The sequence below is a fragment of the Antrostomus carolinensis genome, unplaced genomic scaffold (assembly GCF_000700745.2).
Source record: "Antrostomus carolinensis isolate BGI_N321 unplaced genomic scaffold, ASM70074v2 scaffold47673, whole genome shotgun sequence".
Classification (NCBI taxonomy): domain Eukaryota; kingdom Metazoa; phylum Chordata; class Aves; order Caprimulgiformes; family Caprimulgidae; genus Antrostomus; species Antrostomus carolinensis.
The window spans coordinates 7,741-31,795 of record NW_010306767.1 but is presented as its reverse complement, the minus strand read 5'-3'; the positions used below and the strand labels follow the sequence as shown (position 1 = coordinate 31,795).

Genomic DNA, 24,055 nt, shown 5'->3' with positions numbered 1-24,055 from the left:
CTAGAGAGATGTTTAATTTCTATGGTTAAAGCCCTGCTGTTGTCATGGGTGACCATGGGTGAATTGACAGCTTTATTTTAATTCTGGGGTCAGAAGGATTAGTTATACCATCATTACCACCATTATTCTTTATACATCAGTTGAATAATTCATTTTTAACTGAAATCTTAATGTGGTTGATGCACTTCAATTAAGTAACTGCTACCTGAAGCTTAGTTAATTGAGGTAATAATATTTATCAATTTCAAATAAACTTTTTTCCTCTGAAGTATTTTCCAGGTAAGTCAGTCTGTCATTGAATCTTCTTTACACAAAAGGTAACATAAAATATTTGCATCAGCTGCATAAAAATCTAATTAAACTTGGATTGTCTTTAACTAGTTTGGGTTCTGTATTTAAATTTTGTACGTGTGTTTTGTGAATACTTTCTTTCCAGGTAGACAATGTTATTAGCTCAGATAAATCGAGACTCTCAGGGAATGACTGAATTTTCTGGAGGAGGAATGGAGGCCCAGCATGTGACTCTTTGTCTAACAGAAGCTGTAGCTGTGCAAGGTGAACCTTCAGGTTAAAATATCTCTACATTATTGTATCTTTTCTGTTTGGAATTCAGAGGAAACTCTAAGACTCACATAATATATTCTAAATTAAAAATCTAACACAAATTACTCGTAGTTAACTGAGATTGATTTAAGTTCACTAATTTAATTCTGAAAGGAAATGATCTCTTAATTAAGTAATAGAAGTGTAAATGTGCCAAAATAGGAAATGTAAAAACACTGATTTTAGTCTCACTATAGTTTTACTGTTTCATACTTTGTAACTTCAGTTAATATCTAAGTATGTATTAAACAAGTTGAGTTTTTAAACAGACTGGTGATCTAGGATTGTTTTAAACTTGATTATGATTTTAAGTTATTAAAAACTTTTTCCTAAATCTGTGTTTTACTCTTAAGTACATTTGTGTGTATTAATGACAGGTAGTAGTGTACAAAACAAAATTATCAATACAAGTATATATGTTGTTATTTCACTGTTGACACTCACATAGTTAATATTTCTCCTAAAACCTCAGCTTTGTAGATATTTATTCTTTGACAGTGTAACTTTTTTAGTTAATAAAATAATAATAATATTTCCTATTATTATTTCTGAAATCATTGTGTTTTAAGGGGATGTAATCATTTATGAAGGTGGTTGAGTTGTGATTTTTAGGGTTTGATGCTGGTAATAGTGAATATGAACTTTTTTTTCCTTGCTAGATGGTGACAACTTAGAAAACATGGAAGGTGTAAGTTTGCAAGCAGTTACCCTTGCTGATGGCTCCACTGCTTACATACAGCACAATTCTAAAGGTAGGTAAATTACTAGAAGTTGATTGGTATTGAAATTGTATTCCCCTTTTTCACCCTCTCTTTGGATTGTAAACCCCCTGGATTGTAAAGTCAGGCAAAATCTGTACAATGTTTGTAAAGTTCCAATTCCAGCTGGAAATTACAGATATTACAGTAATGCTATAAATATTTATTTCTGCTACTAATAAGATGCAGGTATCAACTACAGAACGTAAGTCAAACAAAAGTGAGATGAGCTTTACAATTCAAACCCAAATATCAACATTCTGCCTACTGGGTAGGACATGAGGCCTTTTCCATTTTTTTAGCCCCAAATTTTAAAACCTCTGTATAGTCGTACCGTGCTTACTCTTTACCAAATATTGTTTCTCTGTGATCTTTTATTGATATTTTAATCTAGAAGGTATCAGCTGTGTGTTTAAACTGTGATGTGTCATACAGAATATTTTTAAAGAATTCTAATTGTGTATTTCAGATGGTAAATTAATGGATGGCCAAGTGATTCAATTAGAAGATGGTTCTGCTGCTTATGTTCAACACGTACCCATGCCTAAAAGCAGTAAGTGCAATAATACAAGAGATATATTCTAAAACATATTACTGATAAATATTAATATTAAGTAATTAACGGTCATTATAATAGCTTGATTTCTTATTTTAATGGAAAGAGGCGTGAGGAGATCCTAGGTGTTTTGTAATCCTAGGTATTTAGTGTTTAATCTTTCTAACTCATGGATTTTTCAAACTATTGCTGAAGCATTGTAATTCTTTCTTCCAAACAGGGGACAGCTTGCGTCTGGAAGATGGACAAGCAGTTCAGCTGGAAGATGGAACTACGGCATTTATTCATCACACCTCGAAAGGTAATTTTTTTTGAAATGTGGTTTATTACATTAGAGTTCAACAGAACTTCAGCTGTGTGAAATATGGTACTCTTTTTAGATTATGACATCTTTTAGTGTGATTGTCAATGTAGATTACTTGTGACTTTTTTTGTGACATCTGGAAAATGTTGAAATGAGACTGGTTCAGTTCCTTATTTGGGCCTCATATAACTGTTATAAACAGAATGAAAACCAGCATATTTCACTTTTTTTAGCCCAATATCACAGTAAAGTAAGTATATGTCATGTTAGTAGAGAGTGTAAGCCCTTAAACAGATTTCAGCTATAATTGTATGTGAAAATGTAAAGAGAAAGTAGGTAAGAATCAATCAGTCAATCTCTCTTGAGCTAAAGAATGTAGAAGTTGACTTAAATTTTAAAGATCATGCTATTGATGATTTTGCCATTAGGTAGTAGGGCAGAAAATGTGATAGCTGACAGTCAAGAATGCAAATGTATTTATTTTAAATGATAACTTAGATTTCTGCGGAAGATTATTACCCTGGTCTTGGAAATAGTATTACTTCTCTACAAAAAGTGAATAAGTAGATATTTTAAGTCTGTTTAAACTAATGTGACAAGAATTGCATTCTACAATCAACAATACTAAGAGGAGAGGATATAATAAAGAGTTTATTCCTTAAAAGTTATCCTATATGTTATGTGTTTCTTTTGAATATTTCCATGACTCTGTTCTTAAAATGATCAGTATTATGAATTCTAAAATCTGAAGCATTGACATTATTTTTGTTTTATTATGAATGGAAACTGTATTTGTGTTCCTGGTTTCCTTTGTAAATAAAGCTAGACCAATATAAAATTAGTTTTGCACTTTTATAAGTGTACAGAAATAAAACTGTGGGAGAGTGTTGTCTTGCAAAAAAATTCCATCAGTGCTATTCATAGTGATATTTTAAGTGTTTATATTTCTCATATACTAGTGGTTCTATTTCTCATATATTTCATACATATACATGACTTCAGGACACATTTCCTAAACAGCAGTAGTTTATTGTGCAACATGCAGACGTTGCTATTCATTTTTTTCATATCACTTTGTAATATTATTTCTCAGACAGTTACGACCAGAGTGCATTACAAGCAGTCCAGCTGGAGGATGGAACTACTGCCTACATTCACCACACAGTGCAGATGCCACAGTCAGATACCATTTTAGCCATTCAAGCTGATGGCACAGTGGCAGGTCTTCATACAGGAGATGCTGCCATTGACCCAGATACCATCAGTGCTTTGGAGCAATATGCAGCCAAGGTATACTGAAAGACATTTTCTCCATCTGTAATGTTTTAATGTAGCATTGCAAGGTATTTGGCAGCAAAAGCCAATTGTGATCTAAGAACTACATTAATAATTAAGAGAGTCTTCAGACTCTTAGAAGAGAGAACACCAAATTGTAATGACAGTGCTTCACTATCGTGAGCAGCTCCAATTTGTAGTGTTGCATAAAAAGAACAAAAGATTCAACACTGAAATGATGTGGAGTCAAACTGATTTGGAAAGTGATTTAGGCAACTAAATAATAATTTTCTCTAAAATACAGCATTGGAAAGGAGCCTCTTGAGAGGGCACTGTTTGGAAAGAAGGACAAAGTTAAATTATTTTATCCAGGCACTATTGCTGGATATTTTTTTTTCTTGCATTGAGAAGAGTAGGGCCTGGTGTACTGGGCAAGGACAACACATGATATGAAGTGTAAACTCGATAATTAGACAGTTACTAAATTTGGAAAAAACTTATTTGATCCATAATTTCAATAGTAAAATGTAGTATAGTGCTCAAAATTTATATTATCCACTTTCCTGGACTTCTGTAAAGCATGATGTAAGTATAATAATGGGCGGTGTAACTTCCATGACTTTATAGTTTAGCAATGTCCCAGTTGCTGGATGATCACCATTGGTGCTTGTATTACTCTGGCAAAAGAGTAGAATAAATTTTATAATCTGTTCTCTAGTGTCACTGAGAACTGTCAGGTTTTGGGAGAAGGCTGGTTAGGATAATTAAATGGCTTGTACTCTATTCTTTCCATTATTCTTCTATCTGTTATAATTGAAAGATCCTGTGAGAGCCAATCAGATTGTGTTGTGTTTGGCTGTGCCTTAACCTTTCATAAAATAAAAGGTAATTCGAGGTTAACTGAGCTGTAGTGACAAGCTTTTACACATTCCTTAGCTACTATTTAATTTAGCTTTAAATCAATCATAACTTTGTCCTTCTTAACAAGGATCTATATTAATAATTTGTTATAAGTTTATGTTTTGAGAAGGTGAAGAAAAACCAGAAGAAATGCAAATAAATTTGCCTTTTTGTCCTATTTATCTCAACATGTTTTTTTTAATTCTGTAATGTGAATTTGTTTTCTGTACTGTACTGGTGTTTGTCCAGGAAATGCTGTATTTATTTTCTTTAAGCTTTCATCTCAGAAGCTTAATCTGAAAGGTACTGCTAGAACATCTCAGGGAAAGTCAGTAGACGTGAGTTTCCAAGTGTTGCACGTACAAAAGCAAACAATAGCTCACTTGTCACAACTCCTGTCTTTCTCTTGAAAGGAGGAATGTGATTTTGTGATTCTGCTCAATGTCTGTGTATTCTTCATAGTGAGGCAATGTATACTTTTCATAACAGCTGCTATAGGAACATTGAAAAAAGGTACAGGAAGGGGCAACAGTGATAACCAAACATAAGAAATGCATGAGATAATATATGATAGAATTTTATAAAATTTTAAGTGTCACAGAATAGTGACTTATCTTTACCAGTGTAAGAACTGGGAAACATCAGCTGAAACTCTCAGGTAACAGGTTCAAGAAAAACAAGGGAAGAATACTTTTTCAAACAGCACAGAGTTAAGCCATGGCAGTGCTTGTAGGCTGTTGTGGATGCTATGTGTCTCTGAATTCACTGAGTAATTAGATAAATTCATAGAAGAAAAATGTATCCAGGGCTATTAGGTAGAAACATGTGACTTGTATTTCAGGAAGTTCCCAAGCCACAAATTCCTTGGAGGTTGAGAGAGTATTTCTGGGAATGTATCACTATATGCTTGGCCTGTTCCTTTAGTCTTCTCTAGCATCTGCTACTGGCTGCTGTTGGAAAGCAAATGGTGCACTGGATTGACCTTTAGTTTGACTCAGTATAGGTGTTCTTATGTTCTTAACTGAAGGCAGACTAAATCTTTCTTTAGAATTGAAGACAGTCTTTTAGGGGGAATTCAAAGATCTTTCTTGGAATTCTTTCAGAATTCTCCCAATAACTGCAAAAAAAGAAGTTGGAAATTGGGTGTCGTATGTCCTGTATTTTGATTCCAAAGGAGTTGTGCTGTTTGAAACAAATAAATTCTGCTTAACAGGGAGTGAGAGATACATTGCTATTATAAAAGAAGTAAACATTTGTTGGTTTTTTTTTCTGTCAGAAGTCAGTATTGTTAGATATATTAATGTATTTTAATACTTTTGTCAGTCTATTAATTTAACATACATATGTAGTACCAAAGTTTCAAGAGGGAGCTAGAGAGCTATGAAATAATAAGCCCTCAGGAACTGTCTGTAACCCTCTGTTTTTCAGATTACTAAGAATAACCTGTAAATGTCTTTCCCATTTCAACTTTGTTTTTCAGGTGTCTATTGATGGAAATGACAGTGTTAGTGGCACTGGAATGATAGGTGAAAATGAACAAGATAAAAAAATGCAGGTATGTAGCCCAATACAAAAATAATGAAATATATCTTTTTTTTCTGTCTTTTCTGTCCAGCAACGTGCATGATAGGTAGTCCTGTGTAGCCATGAATTAGGGCCTGCTGCTACCCTTCAGGAATTTTACATCTCAAACCTATACAGAAAGGTCATATTTCTCACTTTGTACAAGACCCTTTCACAGGATTTTAAGATCTTCTAATACTTACTGTTTTCTGGGGTTTTTCTGTTAAAATTTAATATAAAATTAAGATGGATTTCTAAGATTTTTCAAGCTGGCTGAGTATTTCATCAGTAAGGGTGTAAGTATTTCAGAAGTTCTTTTCCAGAGACTTGACTAATGAATTATTTTCTTCTCAAGAGAAACAACTCCAAGCGTATGTCTGGAACCGTTCCCTTTTTTGGTGACTTATTTTGATTCCACTTGCCCTGTTAGAGACCCTGATTTTTACTGCAAGTTTTGTAAGTAATCAGTAGATAAGGGTATTGCTCCTAGTGAACACTTAAAGAAGCAGAAAAATACTTCCTTTTTTTTTTTCTGTATTCATGTTGTTAGCATGTAGAAATATAAAACCCTTTTCAATGTGGAAATATTAACTTAAAAGTTCAAAGCAGTGGAAAATACAGGTGCAACTTATTAAGTCTCAAGCTTTTTTTACCTGGGATCCATAAAATTATGTAAGAAGAGTGGTATTTGTCATCGTAACGTATTTTATTAAAGGAAAAGACAAAGCAAAACATATTCTGAGCTTCAAAGGATTATGACCAACAGCAAAAATAATAAAAAACCCCTATACTGTCACATGTTCGAACAACAGAATGAAAAATGGAAAGTCATTGCATTGAGAAGGATTTGGTCAGAGGAGCCTTGTTTGTCCTTTTTGTTAATTTAAGAGATAATGAACTAGACAAGAAGGAAAAATATCTTCCAAGGTAAAGTACAGTATCTGTGAAGGGAAGAATAATAGGCTCACCTCTGACAGTTACCTCAAAATTCTCTATTTTAAATTTTTTTTAAAAGCTATGTCCCACAATTTAGAGGTTTTGCACACTTGTAGGTTGGACTAGGGGTACAACTCCAACAAAATGCAAAATTCAAGGAAGAGTAAGATAAGATCCTGGTTGTTTTTATGTGGAAGAGCCTATTAAGCAAAATGACCTGTAACCAGTATCCAGTTACATGTTGATTTGAGCCTCAGCCCCAAAACAAAGTGAGTCTGGAGGGTTTTTTTGATCTTAGATGTGTATGGCAACATATGTGCCATATGGAAGTATGCCTATCTTATGGAGCAAACAAAAATAGATCTGATATTTCAAAAGGTATTGAAGCTTAGTCTCAAATTCTGACCCCTATAAGGTGACTTTGGTTGGCCAACTGAACGGTCCCAAAGCTATCAATTATCTATGAAAATTTTAATCGTTTATATCTTAATTTAAGTAGATATCTACTTGTAACTCATTCTGAAATAATATATTACTTGAGATAAAATAGTCTCATATTTAGATATAGTATTAAATAAGAGTATACTTACAAACTTTTTAAGTCCACAGGTAACACAAGAACAGAACAGATGTCATGCTCCTGAGTAGTCATTCAAACTTGCTTGTGGTTAAGTTTTTCACCAAAGAAAAAAGCATAAAACCTCTTTGTGATTTCTACACGTGAAAACAAAAGACTATATGTGCCCAAATGGATATCATGCGTTATTTCCTTTCGAACCTGTAATACCCATCTGTTCAAATGAAAAGCAGAATCATATGACTGAAATTTGTATGTATACGTTATAAAAATCTTATCTGAGATCTTTACCTTTGTGTGTTACCTGTCTGAACTCAGGATGCACATCTGTGATTTCTTCTAAAATTAGGATTTTTTAAAATTTTGTCCATTTGAAAGTGCACAATTCCTCTCAACAAGTTTCACGTTATTATAATGGTGCTTTATTTGCCATGTCCTTCTGATTTAGTGCCTCCTAACATCTGAATTCTTTAGTTTCTTTAGAGTGTATTATCTTCTATTAACAATAATTTTAATACTACATCAGTCCTTGTTGAATGATAATACTAACTGAATTCTTAATAATCCTCAAGTTGTACCAACTAATGTATTGTGAAGAAACATACTTCTGCAAACAGCTGTTTGGACAAACTAATGCTCGTGATGTTCAACTGATTTTTTTCCAAGTATTCTGTTTATTTTATTGCCACCCCTTTATATCAATCTTGGTACTGGTAAAATTTAACTGAATGAGGAATTAGTCTATGCATATTTTCAGGGCTACAGTCTTGTTGGGATAAGGGAGATGTGGTGGGATAGTTCAGATGACTGGAGTGCTGTAATGGATGGATAGAGTCTCTTTAATAAGGCCAAGTGGGGAAGGAGAGGGAGCTGCCTTTCATGTGAGAGAACAGCAGGACTGCACAGGGCTCAGCTTTGGGATGGGTGATGAGCCAGTCAAGAGCCGACACGTCAGAATTAGCTGGCAGACCAGCGTGGGTGGTGTTGTGGTGATGGTCTGCTACAGGCTGCCTGGTCAGGAAGAAGATGAGGCCTACTTCAGACAAATGGAAGAAGCCTCATGTTCACAGATCCTCATCTGTATATCTGCTGGAAGAGCATCCCAACAGGGCACACGAAATGCAGGAGGTTTCTGGAGTTCAGGGATGGCAACTGGCAACCTAAAGCAGGTTACTGAGCATCTGGTCAGGTGAGATACTTTGCTGGACCTCATGCTTACCAAGAAGAATTAGTTGGGAATGTGAAGGCTGGGGGCAGCCTTCAGGAGTCTCCATTCTTAGAGATACTCAGAACCCATCTGGATACTGCTGTGAGCAACCTGCTGAAGCTGACCCTGCTTTGAGCAGAGGATGTTGGACTAGATCATCTCCAGAGGTGCCTGCCCACCTCATCCATTCTGTGAAATGTTCTTTTGACAATTCAGAATAGAATTTGGCCCATAAGAAAAAGGGAGTAGTTTAAAAGGACAGACCTTTTAAAATAGTCTTGACTGCTTTGCATACGGCTGTATCAAAACGTTTACATTTGGGCTTCTGCCTCTTTCTTCAGTCTGTGTGAATGTTTATTGCATATTAGCACATGAAGAAGCCTTTAAAAAGGTTTTAAGTTGTATTACAAAGCTATTCTGTATATTTTCCTGTTGTGTCATGCCAGAAAGGAGACTAGAACCTACCTCAAATTGCTTCAGTTAGTTTGATCAAAACTCATGCATCACTGACAAAGTACAAAATGCTTTCCTTCATTTTCAAAACCTACTAAATATAAGTGCATTTAATTATTATTTGGCCTTTGCATGGATTTATCTCTGAAGGTGGTCTGATTTATGGCTAATCTCCTTTAGGAACTGATCCAGTGTCTTGGGTATAATCTAAGCCTCTTCTGTCTACTACTCAGGTCGTCTTACCACTAGGCTTATATTTAAAATTATTTTTCTTTGTTGTTATTTGGCTAATTAATGCATGCTTTTAAATTTGCTAGCTACAAGTGAACGTGTTTTACAGTTGCTCTCTTTCCTTTTATCAGAATGTATACTTTTTAGTTTTTTGGTTTTTGGTTTTATTGAGGACTAAGAAATACGTGGCATGGCAAAGAGAGACAAGAGAAACCTGTCAGAATCAGCTCTGACTTGACAGCAAAATCAAGTATGTGACTTTTTTGATCCACTGTGGGGTTTTTTTAACAATGTTTTTCTTTAACTTAAGATTGTATTGCAAGGACATGGAACAAGAGTGACTGCAAAATCTCAGCAGAGTGGAGAGAAAGCCTTTCGCTGTGATTATGACGGCTGTGGAAAACTGTACACAACAGCTCACCATCTTAAGGTGATGAGATGTAAAATTAGCATTGTACCTTTGCAGGCATGATTTTTTTTTTTTTTATAGAATAGGTGCTTAAAAGTAACAGAAATTAACAGAGAGCCAGTTGCAATGGTGCTGTTTTGTCAAATGTTTATTGGAATGATTTTACAACAATTGGTTGTCCCAATATGTTACCATATTTCACTTTTTAATCACTCAAGAAGACACTTGAACGTGAATCTTGGGAAGAGAAATCAAATATGTTGTTTTTGAGAATGAACTGTTTCTGTGTTGAAGTAATCAGATACAACATTTCGTGAAGTCATAAGTATTGGATGTCTTGACAGGTGCATGAAAGGTCACACACAGGAGACAGACCATATCAGTGTGAACATCCCGGATGTGGCAAAGCCTTTGCAACAGGTAATCTATTGTAGACTAGCTCCTCCTGCTTTTTAGTGTTTATCTCTGTATAAAGGAAGTTTTTAATATTGCCTTTTTTAAACTGCAAAGTAAAGAACTTGGGAGAACTGCAAAAAAGAAGGTCATTGTTTCAGTTAGCGTAGTGTGTAGGAAGGATTTAACTCTTAGTTACTGAAGGAGGAATGAGGTGAAACACTTGACACTTCCCATTACTCTTCACCTGTCATGCTACAGTCAGATTTTATGTTGAAAAAGTAAGCCTTTCTTAACATGAAACTAATGGTATAAGTTAAATGAGGTGATAAGAAGTTGAACCTGTTGACTAGAGGTAAATGATTTTCTGTTCCAAATTTGAAAGGAATTTTGATGGGTGTTTGTTATTGAATTTGTATCAGAGTGACATTTCTCATTAAGTGAACTCTACATTTCATACAGACTATTCTGTTCATAAATTATGCTATCCCTGAGATTTGATTGTGCAAAATGCAATTTTGAAGAATGAAACATGGAAGAAAGAGCAAAATAAATGCTGATGAAAAAGGTTGAAAGGGAGACAACCACACTTAAAGGGTTGCACCCAAGTTTAATTGCACAGTGTTTGTAAAGAGATTTCAAAATTGCATAATGAAATATTCTCTTCCATTGCAACAGACTGATGTATGGCTATAAACAGCTGTTTGTCTAATAGTACTATATTTTTGGTCATAGCCATTGTACCACTGTAGTTCAGCAATCCTTGCCTTTGATAAAGTTCATTTTAAGTAGTGAATGGTCTCTGTTTAAATATTAAGAACTCTCCTGGGTTGGATCAGGAAACTGAGTTTTATTTTAGATGTAAGAATGAATGCTCAGCTTGGTAGACACGCTTTGTTTTTTAAAAAAAACATTGAGAATAGGCATTTCAGCTGTTTTAGGGAGAGCACACTGTGAAACCTAAAGCAGGTGCCATCTTCTTACAGTTACTTTATTTTGTAGAAATATATACATCACTTCTGGACACAAGTAAAATTCAAGTTCATTTTCTAAAATGGCTGTTTCAGGGTTCTGTAGTCATGATCTTTTCAGAGAAGTGCAGAAAGGAAAATCTTGGTAAAATGCTCTTTGCAAAATAATTTACAGAGGGCCTGATCCAAAACTCACTTTAGACTGATAGAGTTTTTGATGACAATGAGTTCCTAAAAGTAATCTTAAAGTGAATGAGTGTCCATGACTGCTATCAGTTGGCACCTACATATGTGATTATGATAATAATATGGTTTAAAATAATTAGAGCTTAGAGCCTGGATAGCAGTAGAGCTCTTACTACTGGCTTTATTAATGGTACTGATTTTTGTATGAGCAAATAATTAAATGTCATTTTGATGACAGTAGTGGTAAGAGATGAAAAGCAGATAGAATATAGAGCGTACAGCTTCCTCAGAAGACAGAATAAATATTTTTCCACATTATAATCATTATCAGTTCATCCTTTTGAAGAGAAGGAGAAGTATTATGGAAGTGTACTTTCTTCATAAATGAAGGATGAAAGAATTTCTGAACTGCATCTAGAGTTCTGCTGCTCTGTATGAAGAGCTTGTGAAGAGTGAAAGAGCAAATTTTTCTCATCAGGAAGCTTCCTGATTGGAATGGCAAGCACAGCTTTTGCTGGTGATGGTTTATTTATCCTAATTTTGTCTTTATACTATTATAACATCATTTCTTCATCCATCTTCAGGGTATGGGTTAAAAAGTCATGTCCGAACACACACTGGTGAAAAGCCTTATCGGTGCACAGAAGAAAATTGCACCAAATCATTCAAGACTTCAGGAGACCTGCAGAAACATATCCGAACACACACAGGTACTATTACCACCCTGTGTTTTGGGGTTTTTTTGTTAATTCACTTAGGTGGATTTTTCTTCTCTTTGATCATTCTGTGACTTCATACTTAAGAAATCAGCCATACTTAAGAAATCTCTTTCTGAAGCCCAGTGAGCTCAACAGCATTTCAGCATGGTAAGCATTTACTGCAAATCCAGCATGCTTTTCTTCCAAAAAGTACTTAAGCATTCACACTGCTATTTGCAAATGCGCTTACTTGTAGCAATGCATCACTTACATTGTAGCTGAGTCACCTTGTGCCTTTACAGTTTCATTTGCAGCCATAACAGAACAAGGAACTTTTCCTCAGTAATATGGCTTGCCTTTTAGAAGTGGCATCAGTGTTCTTAAGTTTTGGTGCTTTAAGATAACTTGCATGCCAGCTTCACAAAGGTTGGTAGTTCTGAGCTAGTTGCTATACTGATATCCCTTCTCTTGCAGCAGAAAAATGAACAAAAATATTACAGAAAACCAACTGTTACTAAAACTTCCAAATGAATAAAAAAATCAAATCTTACATTTTGTCTAAAAAAAAAAGATTAAATTGAAAGCCAAAATACAAATACACTCCGAAAAACTCTATGGATACACACACATGTAAACAAGTTTGCACAATGTGTCCTTTGCTCCCGAGATCTCTAAAAAAAGGAAAAAAAACCCTTAAATTTAGGAAGAATAATCTATCACTTACTAACCTGTTCTATTAAGTATATTTATTTGCCTGCTTAGAACACTGACAAGTTTTTCCATTGAACTTTCTGAATATTATAGAGTAAAAAATTTAAAAAGAACAAATTAAATAGGTTTTTCTCAGGTTGAAAAGAATAATGTGGGGGAGGGAAATAAAAGCAGGTGATAAAAATTATACAACCTCAAGATTGCATTGAGATAATTCTGCTTTCCTGGACTTCTGTATTCAAATACTCTGGGATTAGTGCTATCTTGATGTTAAATTAGTCATCAGGATGAAGACATAAAAGTGGCATCTGTTCTCAGTTGTAGGAGAGAACTGTTTGTTATGTAGTGCATCAAGTACAGACTATGAACTGAAAGATTTGTTGTATGGACAACAGCTTGATTAGCTGTAGACTGTTGTCTTCACTTCTTTATGACCATAAAAGTTGTATGGTAATTTAATTGCTTTAATCTAATTTAGCAGTTGAGAAAGACTTGAGCTGGCCCTATGTAAGCATTTGCCCATTTGAACAATATTAATAATTGTTCAAATTAACAATCAAATAACAATCATGGACTCCTACAGTCCAGGAACCAGAGTTCAGGAGTGTCTTTTTTTTTAGCTTTATGAGTAGTTGCAGGAAGCTAAAGAATGAGAAGAAAATTGCACCAAGTCCTTTGTGCAGATGGATGGAGTAGTGAGTGTATCCTCATACCCTGTGCAAGCTGCAACAGTGCACCCGATGGAGGCAAGTCTGGGCTCTGCCCGCTCCCTCCCATGGCTCTGAAACCTTTTCATTCCTTTGTCATATATAGCAGGGTTAGTGCTTTTTCATTTTCTATCTGTTTTAGCCAAAAGTGATTTTTCCCTCTCTTTCAGTGGCAGTCCAGTCTCACTTTGTGTTGCCATCAAATGCTTGCCTCGGGTTCCTCTGTGACTTCCCCAGACATACTGTTCTGGTGTCAGAAAAGCTGGTGTGGATGGTTCCTCATAGCTGCTGTGGGGTAGAGCTTGAAGGCTTCTGACTTGCTTTGCATTTCTAGAGCTAGAAATCTCAGTCACCTGGAAACAGGTCGCTTTTCTAACAAGTCCATTACAAACCTAAAAGGCTGGCTTCACCAACCGGTCGGATGACATTTTTGTGGGCATTCTTTAAGAGCAATCTGGTCTGGTTTCTAATGCAGGGTCTGTTGTTGGGTGGGGTTGACTTGGTAACACTGCTCCTTTCAGGCCTGATTTGAGGTCCTGGGCTGAAGCAAGGATTAGGGGAGCCATGGTAACACAACACTGAGGCTGTAGGCTTTATACACACACACTGCCTTGGCAGGAAGCTGAAAAACCTTCCCGAAACAGCTGCCCTAAGGAGTGAGTTACAGTTCCCTCTACCAAGGAGCTAACTACATTGGAGTTTTGCGGTATTTACGTCTGTCAGAACTTTGGTTTTTATTTCTGTCTCTAAGTACTTAAGGTTGTATCTGTAGCGGTAATCTGCCCTCTCTTGCTTTCAGATTCTTCCCTTTGGTAAGCAGTACAGTGGGTGGAATGTACTTAGCTCTAGGAAGTGTGAAATTACAACAGAACAGCATATCAGGTGGCTGGTGCTTCTTCAAAGTTAACTCCCTTGACTCTCCCTCTCTGTGGAGAGGTATTGGTCAGGGGTATTGGGTATTACACAGGGGCTGGCCTTACCTAGTTGGTGTTCACAGTTAAATGTTTTGGTGCAACGATGTAAGTTACTGTGCTCAAATTTATATTACACTAATAGATGTGTTTTAAAAATAACCTATCTTTTTGATTGCTTTGGTTTTGGGGTTTGAAACTTGAGTTTCAGGGCTGTCTCTCTTTAAAAAGTTGGTTCTTCCCATGTAAAGTTAATGTGCTTTCTATGATGAGTTTTACTGATCCATTTGTATCTTGGTTATATGCTAAATCATGAAGGTATTTTTTTCATTTTGTGAATTACAATTGACAAATGTACAATGGTGTGATGCACTTGTTTTTGGATAATGTATGTATGAATTGCAAGGGAGTGTTAAGTACATGTTAGAATATGGGCAATGTGGAAGCTAATCTAAGCAACTGAGTCTGTTTTATACATCATAAAGAACTAACCTAAACACTTCTTAATTTAGCTTACAGACTGTATGATTCTCTTGAATGTTGCCAGTTTTGGCCAAACAGTGAACACTCCACAGTGGCATGTTCTTGTTTTTTCTGACTAATGGTCTGAAAGAGAGAATTAGGGAGCTTTACATTCCTACATTCAGTCTAAGTTTGGATTTTTGTTCTTTTATAACTTTTGTATGTGTAAGTTTTATTTTCTGTTTTTTGTTGGTTTTTTTTTTTTTTTTTTTAGGTGAAAGGCCCTTTAAGTGTCCATTTGAAGGATGTGGCAGGTCATTCACAACATCTAATATTAGAAAGGTTCACATCAGAACACATACAGGCGAAAGGCCTTATTACTGTACAGAGCCAGGATGTGGGAGAGCTTTTGCCAGTGCAACTAATTATAAGAATCATGTGAGAATACACACAGGTATGTGAGTGATGTTTTGTATTTTGAAGTGGAATCTGCCTGGGAGAGGCCGTGTCATTGTCCTTGTGAACACTGTTTTGATGCATTGTAATTGGGTATACTCATGTTTATATGACCTGGTTTGGTATTTTTGTTTGGGCTGCGTCTCCCCTTAGCTGAGGATAGTTAAGCAGTCAGGTTTCCTGCCTTGCTGTCAAGGCAGAATAATTCTGGTTTGGATACAAAGTTCTGTAGAATACAGAATACAAAACCTTGTCTTCAGTGCACATTGGGCTAAATCCTTAATATGGTTCAGTGGCTTGCCTCAGCTGTGAGCTGTTTCTTAAATAACAGTAAAGCACAAGTCTGAGCTTGACTTTGGCTCACTGTTGTGAATCACCCTTTCATCCCAGATGTATTTTCCTTGCTGCTGGAGTGGTGGTCAAAACCTTCTTTTTATAAACTGGAGGTGAAAATACTTACCCAACTTGATTGCCAGGGTTAGTCAGTCAGCAGAAATAATTGGCACAAATTTGAAGGTTCTAAAATGTAAAAGCCAGTAATAGCCATATCATCTTGGTAGCCTTATATATTTTGTAGAAGCACAGACAAGTTTCATAGAGGTACGTTTTGTATCTCAGATTGTCTTTTTAGTTTATAATGTAATTTTTATACTTGTTTAATTCATTTTTAAATTAAAGGTGTTTTTATATGAAACCATAATTGTTTAAACATAAGCTTCCTATACATTTCTTCAGAGCTTAAAGACTCAAAAGTGAAATTGTACTACTGTACCAGCATACCTGATCATTGAGGAAAAGTATGGAACTTCCAGTAATAAAAGAACAAAATTCTCAATTTGACATCGTAGCTTCCAGCCTGTATCATTCTGTCTTCATCAGAAGGATGTTTTAGATGGAATGATAGGGAGAAAAAAGGGCCTGACTTTTACTAACAGTAGTTTTAAAAAAAAAAAAACAGTGAGAGGCTGCATTGATAAACTTTGTAAGCTTGAATTTCACTGTTGCCTTTGAAATTGAAGTATGGTTGGTAACGAAGATGTTAGTAAATATAGTTTGTTGACAGTTTTTTCTGTGCATCCTGGATTAAGTTCTCTTTATCCCTTTTGTTATTTCATACAGGGGAGAAGCCCTACGTCTGTACAGTTCCTGGCTGTGATAAACGTTTTACAGAATATTCCAGTTTATACAAGCATCATGTTGTACATACTCATTCCAAACCATATAACTGTAATCACTGTGGGAAAACATACAAGCAGATTTCTACACTTGCTATGCACAAGCGGACAGCACACAATGACACAGAGCCCATTGAAGAAGAACAAGAGGCTTTTTTTGAGCCACCTCCAGGTTAGAGTTTCAGTCTTTGAATCTCTTGTTGTAAGAAAAAAAAAATGGGCTGGATAGTATTTTGCTGCTTTTTATAACCAAGGAAATGAGGGCATAGATAAAAATCTGAAGTACTTAATAAAGTTATTTAACTTCTTTGTAGAACTTTTTAGCGTTGTAGGCAACTTGCAAACACAAACTGAGAGAGTAATTGACCAGATCATAAACTCATTTATAGCAGTCCTGGGGATAAGAGAGAAATTTTAGTTGCAGTCCCAGCAAGCCTGCTATAAACACGAATGTGGGAAGGGACCTGAGAGAATCTAAAGAGTTTGTGTTTGCAACCTAGTGGATTTTCCTTTGGGATTTTTCTAAGAGTCTGTATAAACACCATGGTTGGTGACAGTCTTTTGTGCAAGAGTAAAAAAGTCACTGCCTTGAGAAAAGGAAAATCTGCCTTTGCAGCACCCGATACTGTCCTGGTTTTGCTGCAGTTAACAGCAGTTCCTGTAAACTGTCCTAGAGGCAAAGATGAAAATAAGCTCATGTGCTGCAGTACTCCTTCGAATATGTTTTTCCTGATATCACGAGTATTGAATCCTGTGACTATAAAAGATCAGTCTGAAGGAGGTACTGTGACAGGACAAATATCACTTGTCAAATTGTGATTTTTAGATGTGACTGAAGATAGGAAATACACATGCAAACTGTTTTGTTCAGAAAAGTTGTTTTATTACATGTATGTGGGAAACTGCACTGAATGCCTCAAGCAGATTTGCTCTAGTCTAATTCCTTCTTTTAAGGGAATGATAAGATTCGTTTGCTGAGGTTAAACATTTATTAAGATAACAAACTTACTTAAATCTTCACACAAAGGCATCACTGTGTTCTTCTGAGTGTTTGTTAATTAATAACTTTTTAAAATCTGTCAGTTGTGTTTGCGTGGAGCCTCTTGTGCAGAGGTTAAAATTTAGTGAATTAATTAGAAATCTCTGTCACCATTTTAATATTTGCTTATAAACTAAATGTATATTTTCTTCATGTGAAGTATTTATGTGTGTTAAAACTCATTGCTAAATGATTATACCTCATGTTCCCAAAACAACAGACTTCCTGACTTGCTTTTGATATCTTTCTTTCTTTTATTTTTCTTACCTTTCCACTAAAATTTTTCCGTTGGAGTGTTTAAAACCCTCAAACCAGGCTGGCACTTAATCCTTGTCATTTGCTTTCCTGGCAACATTTAGAGTATGCAAACTATCCTCTTGCCTTTTTTGTATCAAATAGGTCAAGGTGAAGATGTTCTCAAAGGCTCCCAGATAACCTATGTGACAGGTGTAGAGGGAGAAGATGTAATTTCTGCACAGGTTGCTACAGTTACTCAGTCGGGATTAGGTCAACAAGTAGCACTAATATCCCAGGACGGAACCCAACATGTAAGTAACCACAGTGTGCAAGAGCTGACAGAAATATGTTGAGAATTGAGGCGGGTGTTTGCAGATACTCCACGTGCTTTCTGAAATCAGTTAGGATTCTTGATAAATACGTATGTGGGTTTTCATAAGGAAAGAAGTGTCTTTGGAGCTGGGTCAGGATATGTTTATTTGGGCCTCCTGTGGAATACCTAAATTAAACCATATGTTCTAATATCTGAAACTGTATTAATACAAAGCTAGATTTTTTTGCTACCCTTTTTATCTTTGTCACTCTTAAAGTAGGCATGGGCTATTTTAGCAATTGTTATATATACAGCCTCGTTTCTGAGGTTTCTCAGAATTCCCTGATTATTCTTTTAATATCTGATGGTCATCTTCACTGTTTTGTCTGCGCACACTTTGGGGAGGGGGGTGGGAGTTCTTTCTAATCCAGGTGCTTTACAAGCTCTTTGGTAGTGTGCAGTTCTTGCCGCTTCTAACATAAACAAGAGGATAAAGAATGCTTTGGTATTACATCCACTTGAAAATTCCTATGGATGTATTTTTTAAGGATTCCTTTGGTTATATTTTTTAAGGATTTCATATGACATTTCATTGGGAGAGGATTTCAACACAACTCTTTTGTTTAGCTATGGCAATATCTTGAAGGCATATGGGGAAAAGTTTATATCTCAGCTGGAAAGGCAGCTGAAATGCCAGTAGCATATGAAAGGTATCTTCTAAATTCAAATTGGAAATGAGATATTAAAGGAGTATGTTACATTACCCTGAACATTGCAGCAATACTAAGTACCTGGCATTTTTGCCCTCGAAAATGAAGGCCTGCAGAAGACTGGACCTGGAGTTCTCACATTTATTTAAATTGTCCTCCAGCTTGACACTAGTTCTAGGATGTTTTATTACCTTGTAAATCAGATGTCAAACCATGTATCTGATGCCCTAATGCATTTATACTGGAGACATCAGTAATTTATATCATTAATTTTTTATGAACTGTTTATTTGTGGCTTAAATTCTAAGCCCTTGTAAGGCCTCTTTAGTATTTCCATTAAGATAAAAGTATGTCAGGTGGTACTACCTCGAGTCACATTGTCTGTTGTGCAAGACACACACATAGATGTGTTGTGCAGTTATTTGGGATGTGATCTAATTAACATGGAATTGTAGACTCTGGGGGCAAATATGCATTCTTTTTCTTATTAGAGAGCCATAATTTTATTTCTGCAAACAGATAAGTGTGTCTGAAAAGTCATGGTATATTAGATCCCAGTCAACAAGATGAATGCCATGAAGGCTCTTTGTCCAAGATGGGGACTTGGCCAAAAAGTGATAGTGATTCTCAAGGAATGCATGAACATGCTGGTCAGGAAGTAGAGTAACGGCTGATAGATCTTTTGGCCATTATGTTACTTGTGATCTTGGCTTAAAATATTTTTTCTCCACTATTATGAACAAGTTGCCTTCTTGTTCTGGTCTGCTACACAATTTGTTTCAAATGAACTATCAGGAGTATTCCTGCTAAACCAACTAGCAGGAATTTGTTTGATAAATGCTGTTACACTTCAAATGCATGTCATCGGTGTTGGGTTTTTTTTGGTTTTTTTTTTTCAAATCTTACTTTAAAAACATATGTTAAGTTGCTAAAAGCTAAGACTCAGGTATAACTTGAGCAGCATCAAACCTTCTCTTTTTACTTCAGGAATTATCTGTGTTTCAGGTCAACATATCCCAGGCAGATATGCAGGCCATTGGCAATACTATCACTATGGTAACACAAGATGGCACCACCATCACAGTCCCTGCCCATGACGCTGTCATCTCATCTGCAGGGACACATTCTGTAGCAATGGTTACTGCAGAAGGCACCGAAGGACAGCAGGTAAAATGATATCCTGCATACATGTGTAACGTTCCTTTATAAGATGATATAAAATAGGCACCTACGCCATCACAGTTCTGTCATTCACATAGATTTATATAAGTAAAGCAGTTTTCAACACCTGGCCATAGCATTCCCCTCCTAAGAGTATGATGAGTTCTACTCCAGTGCCATGCATCAAAATATGGCAGAATGTTTTAAAAACAATTGGGCACCAAGAAAAAAATCTAAGGTACCAATCCGGTGATTCATTTAGATGCAAGTAAAATTAAACCTAGAAATGCTAAGTGTTTTCCTCGAAGTCACATAGTATATGAGTGGCAGAGCTAAGAACAGAATCCAGTATGAACTGTAACTCTATCACTTAATATTATGGGACTGTGATTTATTTGGCAGATAGGAAATATTTGTGTAAGTATATATGTGTGGTTTTGTTTTTAATATACAAATACAATAGTTAACTTTTTTAGTAGAAATATAGTGATATATTTTTTAATCTTTAAGTTACAATGCATTCCACTGTTTTAAAATTGTACTACGTGAAAATGAAGATACTTATTAATCACTGTGCTCTGTATGTGTAAATAATCACAGGCTCACAGGCACATTTATTGAACTTCTGTGTGGTTCTGAGAATATTTATATTTTGAGAGCTAATAGGTAACTTTCAGAATACTGTGATGGCAACCTTTCTTAAAAAAATGTATCTTTTGCACAATAAAATTATGCTCATGAATAATCACAGCTTTGAATTTAACTTCAACTTTGAAGATAACCATTGTGTAAGGTCAGTAATGGTAACAGATTTGTCATCCAGTGGATTCTCTTCCTTTGGTCTTAAAGGTTGCTATTGTGGCTCAAGACTTAGCAGCGTTTCATAGTGCCTCATCAGAAATGGGACATCAGCAACATGGGCACCATCTAGTGACTACAGAAACTAGACCTGTTACCTTGTTGGCTACATCCAATGGAACACAAATTGCAGTACAGGTAAGGTATTTAAATTAGCTTGGCTGCCCTGAAAAAATAGTCCATAACCATATGAACTCTTATTTTAAATAATATATAGAGTTAGGAAGATGAATGAATAATAAGCACCTGATTTTCCAAATCTATTTGTAGAACTTCCAGAAAAGAGGGAAGATAGGTGAGGGCCAACCCTTTGTGGGTTTGATCCTATTGTTGTCTGGGTATGACCACAGACACACATTTTGTTCTAGACAACATGGAACATCACAGGAACCATACATCCTGCAAGAAGCATGCAATTAGGAAGAGGGTAATTTTCATGGATGTGAATTTCAAAGGGAGTTGAGCATATGCAACTTTCTTGAGTAGGGTTTGCATGATGGGCCCTAGCTCTGATAAATACCAATATAAAAGAACATCATGGTGGTTCTGCAGAGAGGAGGTGCTCAAAAGAGCTTCTAAACAAATCAGTATTAAGGAATGTAAGTTAATATGTGTTCTTGGAAGGTTCTTGGAAATAGCTTCAAATAGAAAGAAAAATGCAGAAAATGGACTCACAAATTTCATTTCTAGAGGGTAAAATATATTTTGCATGTGGAAGTAACAGCAACTTAAGTCTTAAGTTCAAACTGTTCATATTTGCTGAAACTAATATGAGCTCAAAACCTCTGAGCAAGTGTATGTATGCATGGTACTCCCTTAAAAGCTCAGATTGGAAGGAATTGTGTTAATGTCTTCAAGCAGAAATGAGAGATTGTTATTTTCCCCTTTGTTAAACGGAAAATAGCAAGTCAGATGCTGATTGAAGAGCAATGAAGGCTGAGAAGCTCTTAATTCTGGACTCCTGTCTTTTGAGCTAAGTTGGCAGTAATCAAAACTGCATGTAAGACAAAGTGTATCAGAATAGTTCGCATGAGAGGAAGAAAAAAAAAGTAACTTTCACCCTCAGCAGTGTGGCCTTTGAATGAAAGGAAAACACAGGCGCTTTCTGCACATGTCCCTCTTTTGTTACCAGCAGTGAAGCTTTTGGGGAAGTGTCTTTTTATTAATTAAACTTAAAATACACAATACAAATAGAAGAGAGAGAATTAAAAGCTTAAATATTACTGGTTATTCCTGTGTCCTTGATTGTTTGTCTTTTGTCCATTTGGTTTCTAAATACTGATAAAGCCAGTAGCCTGATAGCCAAATTGAAATCCTAAGAAGGTGGTAACAGCTCTTCTTGATTTGAGAGGCTCCAGAACATGATATCCAGTGACTGTAAAAACAAGTTGAAAGTTACATTTAACTGTCCCATTAGGTCTGTCCATTTACAAAACTCCATGGATTCTTTCCCAAAATTGTGTCCAGTTGTCTTTATTCAGGGTTGGCTGATGTTGCCTCTGATAGTGCTAGGTACATTGATGGCCTTGTAGTTGCAACTACAAGATAATTTCCCCTCTAAACTACCGTAGAATGAACAGTGCCATCATGACTGCTTTTTTATAGTCAGGATTCTGCAATATGTGTGCACTTTTTGCATTTATTAATGTCATACAGTGTTCCAGAGTGCTGACTTTCTGCAAGAGATTTAAGAAAAATGAAGATGTTTGTTCACTTTACCAGTGTTAAAATGTAATTCAGCAGCCACCATGACTTTTGAAAGCCTTATCTTAGCTTTGTTATATCTGCCAAGTTGAAATATCATCTACTTTGTGTGTCATGAAATGTGTTTACCATGCAGCAGTTCTTTGAAGAAAATTTATTTGGTAGATACATAGAAACTCAGTTTAATCTGCTATCAGAAGCTATCTTAATTGTCATGTTGATTAGATAGCTGCTAGTATATGTTACCCAGAAGAGGTGTGACAATACTGATGACACTTATTTGTGCTAAAGTATTGATCGATATCTAGATCTTTGGGTTTGGTTTTTTTTTTTTAACACATTTATATCCATATGTAACATATTGAATTTATTTATATTTAAATGCATTTGTTTCAGCTTGGAGAACAGCAGTCTCTGGAAGAAGCCATTAGAATAGCCTCCAGAATACAACAGGGTGAAACACCAGGGATTGATGATTAACTTCTAAAACTGCTACCAGAACAATAGAGTGAAAGGTATTTTATTTTCAATCAACAAAAAGGTCCATGCCAGCAGCAACCCATAAAAACTTTCAAGTTCCCCGCTCATTGATACTGTGTACACATTTTATGCAAGAGCAAAGAACATTTTGTAAGTTTTGTGTACATAACCCTTGGAATGGACTGACATCATCTACTTCCAACTGTTGTATATTCAGGAATATGGAATTAGGATTATATGGTACATTTCCTTGTTATCCTTTCATCAGATTTCAGATTGGTCTACAAGCAAGTGAAAAACCAAATAGAAGTATTGGAATTAATTTTTAATGTCTTGTACAAATAATGAAGGCATTACTGAAGATTTCAGATGCTTAAAATACTATTAAAAATCATCATTTCAGGAACCCTTACCAGTAATAAAGACGACAAAGCCTTTTAAATTGCATTCCATAAATGGAAAAGTCTTGGATTTTGATCCTACTGTAAATCTTCGTATTTTGATTTGAATATTCTTTAGATTATCCACCCCACCCCATCTCATTCATTGTAAATACAGACTGTTAATGCTGAAGTGCTAATTATATTATCTTTAAATTGGATTATGTACAAAGGAGAAACTTTGGTTGTTCAATATTAAAGGAAGTAAATCTAATGATTTTTGTTTCTTTACATGTTTTACTTAAGATGTTACTCTCAAATTATTATGCAATAAAATATAGCAAGATTGTATTGTCTAGATAGGATGATATTGTTGTGACGTACTGTTTTACTTTTTAATGAGACTGAAGTTCAAATTATTTATTTACGGCCTTGTATAAATTTTTCCAAAGTTTATTTATCATAAACTTACATTTTTGACATATTAATTTTGATCATAATCCACTATCGTGTATTAAGTATTTGGTGTTAATAGTTATTTTAAACATTCAAAAACACTACAAGAATGATTAAAAGAGTAATTAGTCAACATATTTTGACTAAAAAGAGAACAATCTGTTTTCAAGAGGAACATTTTCAAATGGTGCATTTAGGGCATAAGTACAAGTACTAATAGTCTATTTTCAACAGTTCTGAGTGCCTGCTGCTACCATTCAGTACCTAGGATACGC

General features: G+C 35.5%; 1 protein-coding gene across 4 annotated transcripts; it reads left to right on the top strand.

Annotated features, from left to right (window-relative positions):
- The first annotated feature begins 442 nt into the window (after positions 1–442).
- Positions 443–23,598, top strand: ZNF143 (zinc finger protein 143). Of its 4 annotated transcripts, none has more exons than XM_010165219.1 (15): positions 443–555; positions 1,263–1,355; positions 1,831–1,914; positions 2,138–2,218; positions 3,315–3,511; positions 5,877–5,951; positions 9,674–9,793; positions 10,117–10,192; positions 11,907–12,032; positions 15,086–15,265; positions 16,387–16,614; positions 17,881–18,029; positions 19,747–19,908; positions 20,752–20,898; positions 22,861–23,598. In XM_010165219.1, the coding sequence occupies exons 1-15, from the start codon at positions 444–446 to the stop codon at positions 22,942–22,944; spliced, it is 1,914 nt and encodes a 637-aa protein (XP_010163521.1). In that variant the 5' UTR covers position 443; the 3' UTR covers positions 22,945–23,598. The 4 variants fall into 4 exon arrangements, with proteins under 4 accessions (XP_010163521.1, XP_010163519.1, XP_010163520.1 ...); XM_010165217.1 differs by having other exon boundaries at positions 443–567; XM_010165218.1 differs by having other exon boundaries at positions 444–555; positions 1,831–1,913; positions 2,134–2,218.
- Positions 23,599–24,055: the final 457 nt, after the last annotated feature.